The sequence below is a fragment of the Lepidochelys olivacea genome (assembly GCF_965140295.1).
Source record: "Lepidochelys olivacea isolate rLepOli2 genome assembly, chromosome: 1".
Classification (NCBI taxonomy): Eukaryota; Metazoa; Chordata; order Testudines; family Cheloniidae; genus Lepidochelys; species Lepidochelys olivacea.
The window spans coordinates 248,516,727-248,529,016 of NC_140411.1; the positions used below are offsets into that span (position 1 = coordinate 248,516,727).

General features: G+C 42.3%; 1 protein-coding gene across 2 annotated transcripts in view; it reads right to left on the reverse strand.

Annotated features, from left to right (window-relative positions):
- The window catches only part of PTN (pleiotrophin), a 111,640-nt gene that overhangs the window by 25,478 nt on the left and 73,872 nt on the right, over positions 1-12,290 (reverse strand). For both annotated transcript variants that reach the window (XM_084617562.1, XM_084617563.1), the window contains exon 2: positions 274-383. In XM_084617562.1, the coding sequence (XP_084473688.1) occupies positions 274-382 (109 nt within the window). In that variant the 5' untranslated portion in view covers position 383. The remainder of the gene's footprint in view (positions 1-273; positions 384-12,290) is intronic.

A 12,290-nucleotide genomic window follows, 5' to 3' on the forward strand; every position in this document is an offset into this window, starting at 1 on the left:
TACTGATAAATACAATAAAGACATTTTGGCCTAAATCCTCAAATATATTTAAACATCTAATTCCCATTGAATTCCAAAATCAATTTCAGTGGGTGTTAGATGCCTAAATACCTTTGAGGATCTGGGCCTTAGAAACTAGGAGCTTGATCCTGACCCCACCGAAGTCAATATCAAAACTATCATTGACTTCAGTAGTGCAAGATCTGGTCCTAGGCCCCTCTCTGCTACTCCCAGCTCCATATCTACTGCACAATTGGTTACATTGTACCTTACCTGGTTTCTCTTTTTTGCCAGCCTCAGTAGTACCCAGGGCCACCAGAACGAAAATGAATGCCAAGAGGGTGGCTGTGAACATTCGGCGCTGCTGTTGCTGCTGCTGCATTCTGGGGGGGGGGGGGGAGGAAAGTATGGTGAGATTCGGGAAGGGTACATAGGGAAAGATATGTCAGACAGCTTGAAAGAAAAACTCCAATCAAACAGTCTAATGGAGGGGTACTACCAAATGGTGAGACTATGAATTTCAGCGCAGCTATACTTAGGGACAAGAGGAGCTCAAACAGATGAAGCATAGGATCAACCATTGGCCAAATGTGTACAGAGTTTTCCACTTCCTGCACAGAAGACAAAGTCTTTGAAATCTTCTTTATAGCTGAAATACCTTATTTACCATTTTCATCCCAAATCCACTGCATTCCCAATGCAGCACTTCTGTTTTACCATGTAGTGTATATGCATATGTAATGTAGTTGTAGCCATGTCACTTCCAGAATATGAGAGAGACAAGGTGGGTGAGGTAACACATTTTATTGAATCGACTTCTGTTAGTGAAGGAGACCTGAAGAAGAGCTCTGTGTGGCTCAAAAGCTTGTCTCTCTCACCAGCAGAAGTTGGTCCAATAAAAGAGATCAGCTCACCCACCTTGTCTCTCATAGATAATACAGTAATTCTTTTATAATTGCACAAGTGGCGGAAATTTGGGGGAAATTATAGACTAATGATTAAAGTAGGACACAGAGTAAGGATTCTTGGATTCTATTCTCAGATCGGTAACAGACTCATAATGCAATATGAGCAAATCACTTAACGCATGTCTCAGTTTACCCATCTGTAAAAGGAGGACAATGCTACTTAACTGCCTAGCCAAAGTTCAAGAGGGTGTTTGAAAATATCAATTATGTCAAAGTGCTTTAGGATTCTTTGATGAAGATTATATAGATGAAAAGTGATATTTGAATTATCATTGACCATACATCATTACAGCTCCCAGGTCATACTTACGCTTTTCCTTCTCCTCAAATTAATATCTATGGATAAAATAGGTTGAACTAACATGCCCAGAATGGGCAAACCATATACAGAAAGTGTTTTCCCCTAGACTAGATCACACAACTAGCCATGCTAAGTAATGCTCAGATCTGGACTTGAGGGGCAAAATTCAAACACAAATATGAATAAAAACATATTTGCTCAGTGGTGAAATGTCACTTCCTAGCAACCCAGCTGAATCACTGCACAACAATCAGGACGGACTGCAGAAGTTTTGTTTGGAACATCAGACCTGCACAAAGTTTTTCAGGCAAGAGCCATTTCCTCTTTCACCTTGCCTTGCTGCATTTTGTGCTGCAGCTTAGGCATTTGCTGCCTAGGAGGAAGTGACAAGAAGTTCCAACTACCAAGACAGCCTTAAAATGCAACCAAATTTATGTTACAAATAGTGTTGCATGAAATTTTGGGGGCAAATCATTTATTCGCTGAAAAATGCAGTTTCAGGTGGACTGAAACTATTCAGGAATTTGGGTTGAATTCAGCAGAACGCTTCAACTGGAAAAAAATGGCGGGGGGGGGGTTAAAAAAAGTCCAAATGTTTCATGAAACGTTTTGGCTTTTTGTTTCAAAATGACATTGCATTTCAAAACGTAGTCAGATTTTTTTTTAAGGGAGTAAAAAATACTAATTGTTTCATTTCAGATCAAACAAAATGTTTCTTTCAACCCAAAATGTTTGGCTTTTTTTTTTTCATTTTGTTTTAGCAAGAAGAAACAAAAAAATATTCTTTTAAGTCAACATGAGATGAAATTTGTTTCTCTTTCCCAAAAAACAGTCAGGTAAATCATTTCTGTGATAAGGATAAAAAAAAATGTCGGTAGAAAACTGGGGTTTTGACTACACAAACAATTTCATGGAAAGTGTCCACCGCCTTGAAAAATTTTGATTTTTCCATCTAAAAACACATTTTTTAGTTTCAGAAGTTATCAGGCAAAGTTTTTTGGGTTTGGAGGGGTTATTTTCTTTAAAATGAAACATCAACATATTCCAAGGGAGAAAAATTTTGATCTAGCAATGAATCAGTGATCTATTAGTGTCAGTCCAGTTCTTGGTGGAATGGTGTCCCTATCACAAACACCAACAAGACAGGTGGCACTAATGGGTGCCCTTGATAACTTGTAAAAAGAAAAAGAGTACTTGTGGCACCTTAGAGACTAACAAATTTATTTCAGCATAAGCTTTCGTGGGCTAGAATCCACTTCATCAAATGCATGCAGTGGAAAATACAGTAGGAGGATTTTATATACATAGAGAACATGAAACAATGGGTGTTACCATACACACTGTAAGGAGAGTGATCAAGTAAGGTGAGCTATTACCAGCGGGAGCGGGGGGGGGGGACTTTTGTAGTGATAATCAGGGTGGGCCTTTTCCAGCAGTTGACAAGAAAGTGTGAGGAACAGTAGGGGGGAAAATAAACATGGGGAAATAGTTTTACTTTGTGTAATGACACATCCACTCCCAGTCTTTATTCAAGCCTAATTTAATGGTGTCCAGTTTGCAAATTAATTCCAATTCAGCAGTCTCCCATTGGAGTCTGTTTTTGAAGTTTTTATATCCTTGCAACAAAGCCCGTTGCCAACTGTGTCCACATATCTATTCAGGGGACACCATCATAGGGCCTAATCATAACAGCCACACTGTCAGAGGCTTGTTCACCTACACATCTACCAACGTGATATATGCCATCATGTGCCAGCAATGCCCCTCTGCCATGTACATTGGCTAAATCGGACAGTCTCTACGCAAAAGAATAAATGGACACAAATCAGACGTCAAGAATTATAACATTCAAAAACTAGTTGGAGAACACTTCAATCTCTCTGGTCACTCGATTACAGACCTAAAAGTCGCAATATTACAACAACAAACCTTCAAAAACAGATTCCAGCAAGAGACTGCTGAATTGGAATTCATTTGCAAAGTGGACACCATTAAATTAGGCTTGAATAAAGACTGGGAGTAGATGTGTCATTACACAAAGTAAAACTATTTCCCCATGTTTATTTTTCCCCCCTACTGTTCCTCACACGTTGTCAACTGCTGGAAATGGCCCACCTTGATTATCACTACAAAAGGGTCCCACACCCTCCTGCTGGTAATAGCTCACCTTACCTGATCACTCTCCTTACAGTGTGTATGGTAACACCCATTGTTTCATGTTCTCTGTATATATAAAATCTCCCCACTGTATTTTCCACTGAATGCATCCGATGAAGTGAGCTATAGCTCACGAAAGCTTAAGCTCAAATAAATTTGTTAGTCTCTAAGGTGCCACAAGTCCTCCTGTTCTTTTTGTGGATACAGACTAACACGGCTGCTACTCTGAAACCTGATACCTGTGACATTTTCAGCAGAGTAACCAACGAGTAAATGGACATGGAGGCTGAATTACCTCTGTGTAGTCTGCAGAGTTCAAGATTGAGGCACACTAGCAGTGGGGCATCGAATACGTGGGGAACATTCACGTTGTGGCTGCCTGTGCACAGTCTGTTCTCCAGATAGAGAAATTTCCCTCTCTGGGCTAACAATCTGGCAGCATTCACAGGCACTACTTTCATTTGGGGCCTTTCACCTGTAAAGACTTGCACTGACTTCAGAGAGCACTGAATCCAGCCCTTAAAGCATGTGTAAATTGAAGAATACAAACAGTGATTTGATTTTCTGGAGCCATCCTATATTCCTACTGTAGAATTCTATAGGATAGGTCAAAACCTATATCAAGGCAACCATTCCCTATTCTTTTATGTAGGTTGTTAGAGGACTCTCCATGGACTCAACCCTATTAAAGAACCCTAACGGTTTCATTTTATTAATGTAAATTCTTACGTTTCCCATTCCAAAAGACAACAACAAACAACAGAAGAAATTTACACTCGAGAGAAGGGTCTAGGTCTCTACATAGTATCTGTAAGCTTCAGTTTAGAAGCATATATATACTATTTCTGGTAGTAAATATAGTAAAACAACATATGGGCAAACTGGAATACACTGGAAATCTATTCAATAACCAAAGAAACATCAGGTGATTTATTTTTACCTGTGTTTGGAGTCTGAAATGCTTTCTCTACAAACTCAAACCCCATGGAAGCTTGATTCAGAGGATGTGTCTGGTACCTCAGATCTGCCTGTGACAGCATAGGACCAACTTGGAAGTTTTTCCAAGCTGCTGAAGCAAAGTCTGAACCTGAGGGCATACATTTGCTTGTAGTAAAGGCTGGCAACCAGGTACCCACAGTGCCTCCTCAATGAAATGCAACCAACGGGAATCATGTGCCATAATGCACAGTGCTTTTCATTGCATCAAACAAATATCTGTAATCTGATGTCATTGGTTGCAACGACAAAGTTACAGAGGCTGGCAGGGATAGTGCTACAAACAGGCTATAGGGATCACAGTATCCCCTGTCTGGAGGAGCTGGTACCAGATGTAGAAGTTTCTCAGGAAGGTGGGAAATCCCAAGCCAGGCTGCAGCCATCTGTTGTCAAAAGCACACATGGATATTTTCATACTAACTCCTTCAATTTTCCTTGCAATTATTAAAGCTGTCTTGGGGGCAGGGGGATTGTTTTTTAAACAAAAAAGGACATTTTTTTGTAAAAATGACTTATTTTGAAAATAAAATTTCTTGAAAAAATTGAGCTTTTTGGTTTTTTTGCAAAAAAAGTGACTTTTTTATTTCAATACTTTTGATAATGTTTCCAAAGAAAATTTTGATTTAAAAATATTTCCCAAAAATGTAGCAATTTACCATTTTGAACCTTGTAAAATAGAAAGAACTTTGATGGTTATGAAATTTTTCACAAATAGGGCTAAGTGTGCTGAAGGAAAAGCTTTTTCTAGAACCCTGTGTGAATGATTGGCAGCCACATTTACAGCCAGCAGAAAGATGCAGACAAAATGGGAGAAAGAAAAAGACTTTGGAAAAAGGTGGTTTTAAGAGGGGACAGTGAAGCAGTGAATGCACGAGAGAAATAGATAAAAGCAGAAAGCAGTTAGGACAGTTTAAATGGTGTGTTGGACTGAGATTGATAAAAGTAATAGAAAGCATAAGACAGAAAAATCACAGACACAGCTAAAAGACGAAGAAAGGAGTCTGATAAATTGAGAGGAGAAACAAATAACTAATTAGTTAGTAAGAGTGAGAGAGTGCAGTGAAAACATGAAGTGGATAGTGAGAAGAGAGATGCAGCTTTGCTGAAGTTCATTGTAGCAAGTGGCTTCTCCTGAGGAAGACGAGGTACATGAATTACTGTGATGTAACGGTTCATTTCACAATCAACTCTGGTAGGGAGAGAAAAGTAAAAGCAAAACAGAAAAGTGGGTGGCGATCAGAAGATGGATCCCATTTCATGAATTCAGCTCCACATCAGATGTCAGAAAATAAAACTAGCCAGAGATTCTGCAGTTTCTTAAAGGCCTTCTGGTTCTGGGTGCACCTCAACTATCCCAGCCACCTCCTTTACCAACTCCTCTTAGTCCTCAACCCATTTTTACCATCACACTCATCTCCCTGACTTTCTTCACCATCTTGGCACATTGCCGCCTGTGATGGGCACAGGCCACATTAGTTCAAGCATGGGAGGGGTTAATTCCCTGCAGCGGCCTGCCCACCCCAAACATGCTTAACCTGCCAGTTAGAGGGACTGTTTGCACCCAGGCCCATCAGAGCATATAGTTAAGCAGGAAGAGTTAGCTTGGGGTTGGTCACAGGAAAAGTATCCTGTGGAGGAGTGGCTTAATCTGACTAGAAAGAGAGAGAAAAGCAGAAAGGCTGTATAAGCACCCCTGGGACAAATGGGAAGCCAAAGGACTGAGGAAAGAACCTTGAGAAGAACAGAAAGAAGTGGCCAAGGCAAAAAGAAATGAAGGAGTTCAGTGCTTGGATCAGACACCCACTTCATTTTCAGGGCCAGAACTCCCTGGAGATGGTGGGCAAGAGCTGCTCTTCAATGCCACCATACCAAGATGGAAGCCTTACCCTCACCTAACCCCGCAAATTACTGCAATTTACCATCTCACTCACATCCCTGCACCCATCCTCCCTTTACTTTCTCACTCCAGGTCCACAGGTCTTTGTTGCTTAGAGACAATTCAGGATGTAAACTGTGACATGGTGTCACCACACAGGAGAACAAGTGCCATACTGCACCCCTTTAACAAGCATTGCAAGTGTGACCCCAGCAAGAATAGCATGTGCAAAGGAAGGATATTGGACAAATCTGTTTATGCATCCCCCCCGTGCTCACCCTTCCTGTGGTATCGGTTCTATCTCATGAGACAATCCTGCAATTCTGAAATATTGATTTATGACACAGTGGTGTCCAACTTCTTCAGTCCAAGAGTTGAACAGAGGTTAAGGGGCCACAATCAATGCTTTGGTGCAGATTCTCTGTCTTGTTCTGCTCAGGTGGCATAAAGGGAAGGGAAACCACACAAGCCCCCTGAGGGAGGTTTCCCCTGGTGTGAGGGAGACCCTACCAGGGCTGGATTTAGGGGCAAGCAACCACTTGGGGTGCCAAGCTTGGGGGGTGTCGGGCTTGGGGTGCTGTAAGGTATTCAAACGTTTAACAAATGGAGTGGGGGCACCAGAGAGGCTCCTCACCTGGGGCACCATTTGGTCTAGGGCTGGCCCTGGTCCCTAGCATGCATAGTCATTATAGTCAGCTCCTACAACTCCATCCCACTAGCCTTGATGTAGGGACATGCCAAGAGCAGAGAAGGGGAATGGCTAGAGAGTGCTGTGGTACAGCTTTCCCCACCCAGTCTATAGTCCTTCAAGGACCACTGCCAGCTGGTGCAAGTCAGAGCAGCCTCAGGGAGCTTTAAACAGCGGTTGATTTTCAATTTCTCTTATTCTGCCCCGCCCCCGGGCTGTTCTGGGTGGACGTGTGCGGCAGGATGGGGCGGGGGCAGGGGGAGGTAAAAAGAGAAATTGAAAATCAGCCACTGTTTAAAGCTCCCTGAATCTCTACCTTAGTGCAGGTTAGAGTGCACTAGTCCCCTAGGCTCTGACAGAGCCAGTTGAGCTCCTGTCCTACTCTTTCTCAGGCTCCCACAGCCTTGCAGATAATGGAGCAACTAGAGCTACTCTCCTGTGATGCAGCAAGCAATCACCAGGGGAGCAGCTGAGCAGCTGACACCAGCTACTCAGAGCTCACAAAGAAAAGGAGGACTTGTGGCACCTTAGAGACTAACACTAGAACAGCTTCTGGGTCTACAGGGGAATGGTGGGAGGCAGTGCCCCCTGGTGGCAGTGCTGATTCAAACACTTCCATTTTAAAATCCAAGGGTGCAGCTTAGGAAACACATTTTCAATTTGCAATCAAATACACATTTGCTTCTGAATGCAATCACCTTGGAGGGCCACAATGTAGAGACCTGAGGCCTACAGGCTGAACAACACTGATATAAAATGAACAAGGGAACTGAGAACTACATGACAAGGAGAACCTAGGGAAAAAGTGATTAATATTAAAAGAAAAGAAAAGAAAAGAAAAGATCAAATTTCCTTAAATAATGCCCAATTAACATACCCAATCTGGCTTTGTTCAAGTAAATAAACCAGAGTAATTAGTTTGGTTGTGGATCACAGTTCTCCTTGCCTATGATATTTGCATAGTTGATTGCATGTTTGCCTTCAGCATCAAGCTAAAGCAGGTAGATGTGCAGCAGACATTAACACTTCCAGTTCCTTGGGCATAATTCATAGTTTGGGTTGATAATAGGGGTCCATGGTTGCATGAATTCTGTCATTCAATGTACATCATACTTTGGGCTGCCATAAAACTCAAAACTATAGCTAGCTGAACCATTTTCAACAGAACCATTTTCCATCAGAAAATGCTGTTTCATGAAAATTGAAATGTTTTGAGGAAATGCATTGGTTTCAACAATGTTTTCAATGGAAAATTTTCAAAACACTTCATTTCAATAAGGTTGGAAGATTTTATTTTGAACTAGTTCAACAAAAACTTGAAACTGCATTTCCTTATCATGGGTGCATTGCCCTATGAGAGTTCTAGTTTGGGCCTCGATTGTTTCTATGGGCTCCCTGGAGGACTGTATCTCCCACATGCATTGCAAGACTCAGTGGACAAAACTGCATGTGGATTCAATGGCTGAACTACATCCCCCATGAAACACACGGAGTCCTGACTCCCCTGATGCACACATATCAACCAATATATAGGCCAGCTAGGAAATTGCAGTTCATGTTCTCTATCAAGCGGACCTGCTTTCTCCTGGCCCAGTATATCACAAGCCTGAGGAGATGGGGCTCCATCCATTTGTGGCATTCTCCTGCCTAGTCAGATTTTCCATTCACTCATATCAATGTCACCATTTTTCCTCTTTCCCACTCCCTGGAAGGCATCATCAGCTCTAACCATATTATGTTTTCTGCCTATGTTGCTGGAAATAAACAGTAACTTTCTAATGGGGCAGATGATTCTCAAAGTGACCCTGAACTAGAGTTCGTCAAACCATGGAAAAACTCAAGAAAAGTTTTTTGCTTTCAAAGTTGTTTCATTTTGAGAGTTCAAAATACAGGAACTCTTCACTTAACGTTGTAGTTATGTTCCTAAAAAATGTGACTTTAAGCGAAACGATGTTAAGCGGATCCAATTTCTCCATTAGACTTGATGTAAATGAGGGGGTTAGGTTCCAGGGAAATTTTTTTCACCAGACAAAAGACTATATTATATTTATACACACACACACACACACAAAGTATAGGTTTTAAACAAACAATTTAATACTGGTACACAGCGATGATGATTGTGAAGCTTGGTTAAGGTGGAGGAGTCAGAGGGTGGGATATTTCCCAGGGAATGCCTTACTGCTAAATGATGAACCAGCAATTGGCTGAGCCCTCAAGGGTTAACTCTCACACTCTACAAGGCAGCAGGAAAGGAGGGAGGGCAGACAGTCACAGAGACACACACCCTGTGTGTGTTTGAGAGCTAGAGATGAGCATTTCCTCTTTAAGTATGAAGAGTGGGATCAGTACATTGCCTTGTTAATTAAATCAGCAAGCTGAGACCTACGGCAGCTGCTGCCTAAGGCAGCAGCTCCCTCTGTCTGTGTGTCCCCCCTGCTCTATGGAAGATGGGATAAGCGGGGTGCAGGAGCAGGGGGGAGGGGGACACCCTGACATTAGCCCCCTTCTTCTTCTTCTCCCTCCCCCCGCCAAGCAAGCAGGAGGCTTGGGGAGCAGCTCCAAGGCAGAGGGCAGGAGCAGCACATGGCAGTGGGGTGAGGGACAGCTGAACTGCAGGCAATTGATAGTCTGCTAGGCAGCTGCACAGGGAACTTAGGGGAGCAGGGAGCTTATAGGGGGCTGCCGGTCCACCCTGGTTCCAAGCCCCCACCAGCTAGCTGCAATGGGCTGCTCTTCCTGCAAGCAGTGGACAAAGCAGGCGGCTGCCAAACGATGTTAGAAGGGAGCATTGCACCACTTTAAACTAGTTCCCTAATTGATCAGCAACCTACAATGTTAACCGGGCTGACTTTAAGTGAGGAGTTCCTGTAGATGCATTTTTGTTTATTTTTCAAAAATGTTCATGAAATTGATCATTCTATTTCTTTTAAAAAAACAAAGATAGCTATTGAAACCGAGTACTGCAAATTTTATTTAAGAAAATACTCATTTAATGAAAAACACTGTTTTCAATTAATGAAAACATTTGTTAGAAACAAATCTAACAAAGACTCTCCTGAGAAACAAAAATTCTGAAAATGTCAACTATTTTTTTTATGAAAATGTTCATTTTTTTAAGGAAAACTTTTCATTCAGAAAATTCAACCAGCTTTACTGTAAATAAACTGAAAGTTGTAAATAAGCAATTGCCCTTTGCTATGCTCAGTGGGGCACTTTTATTTGAAACATTTGCTTACTACTGTATGTTTTTCCCTTACCCACATATCAACTCTCTCACACACACACACACACACACACACACACACCCCCTTACTAACACAGGGTACAAAATATTGTGCAAATACAAGACGAAGGAACAATGGCTAAAGAACCATTAAACTGAGAGTCTAAGTCAGTGGTGGGCAACCTACTGCCTGTCACGGTAATCCACTGGCAGGCCATGAGACAGTGTTTACATTGATCGTCCACAGACACGGCTGCCCGCAGCTCCCATTGGCCAGGAATGGCAAACCGTTGCCACTAGGAGCTCCCGGCAGCCATGCCTGCGAACAGTCAATGTAAACACTGTCTCGTGGCCCGCCAGCGGATTAAGCTGATGGGCCGTATGTGGCCCATAGGCACAGGTTGTCCACCACTAGTCTAAATAGATGCAGGTCCAAATTTCCAAAAACAACTAGATATTTTGGGTGTCTCCATTTCTGAGTGTCTAGTTTGAAACATCTCAAAGAGGGCTCATTTTCAGGGAGCTTTGAACACCCTGCATTGGACAATCAGGCCTCTTTGGGGACAGAGGTGGAGGGGGGGCCCCTCAGGATCTGCAATAGCAGCAGTATTGAAGTATTCAACTGTCATAGTTGGATGGGGGGAAAAAGTGTCCACAATACCTGGCCACACAATGGTTGGCTCAACTCAAGCCGGTGTCATCAGTCCCTGGCTCTTATGATAACCATGCGGTTTTCCTCCTCCCAACATTATCACACTCATGTACACCTTAATAACAAAGGTTGAGATTAAGAAATTAATTACTCCAGTAAAAAGATAGATTTCCCCAAGTTCAGATGTCATTGACTAAGTTTCCTAGTATGGTCTATCTTTTTCATACATACTTTTCCTCCAGAGAATCTTAAGCAGAGGATTAAAAGCTTTGGGGAGAGACTAGTGCTGTCCCTATAAGAGTAGTCCCCCTTCCTGCTGACCTGTATTAAACATAGCATGGGTACAGAGGCTGTTATTCATCTGTAGATCCCAGACCAGCACATCGAGGCCTACATTTCTATAATTTGTCTTCAAAATCAATCTCCTAGAGGCAAAGTGAGGTCAATTATATTGTTCAAGTAATTTCCTTTGGCAGAGTCCCATCACATACACACACACACACACATCCTCCCATCTCTATATACCTTGAGGTGGTGGTCAAGTGGCCCTTGCTGGTGGCTATCAAGCAGTGACTAATATGGACCTCTGCATCTATTTGGGGCCCTACAAAACCAAGGCTGCTATTTTAGTTCATTTTTTTGTGCCTGTGGCTTCTTCATTTAATGTCCTGTGTAAGCCATTTCTGCTACAGTGATTTTGCTCCTGTTCTCCTCCCCCATACCACCACAATAAGCACATTTGTTGAAAATATAAACATTTAATAATAATCTATGTTCGGTTTCTTTGTGCAGACATTTTAAAGGGTATTAAATACGAAACTAAAAGTAATGGATCTGACTCAAGCCCAGAGAGGCCAGGAAATTCCATGGGGAGAATACAAAAGTAACTGCCTTAATTTTCTGCATTTTCCTATTTCAGTGAGACCAAGTCAGAGCCATTGGGTCTGATTCACCTTTACTGCACACCAGCTTTACATTGTGTCACTCTCCCTGATAGTCCACTTCTCCCACAATCACTTCATGCCAGCTCTTATGAATGGCATGAACTCTCCCCAAAATTGGTAAGCCCACTTATCTTATCTTCCTTAATACTCACTTTGGTTGTGATGTCTTCAGAACACAGCCAGGTGGTAATGGCTAGGCAGGGCAAGCTACCCTGTGGACACAGCTAGCCTACATGTTACGATGTTCATGGTATTGTTACCACCTATTCCTGCTCTCCCACCCCATCCACTGTGTTTTTTCATCCTCCTGTTCTGTCTTGTCATTAACTGCCTTTGTAACGCTTTAAGGCAAAGAGAAAAGGAGTACTTGTGGCACCTTAGAGACTAACCAATTTATTTGAGCATGAGCTTTCGTGAGCTACAGCTCACTTCATCAGATGCATGCCGTGGAAACTGCAGCAGACTTTATATATACACAGAGA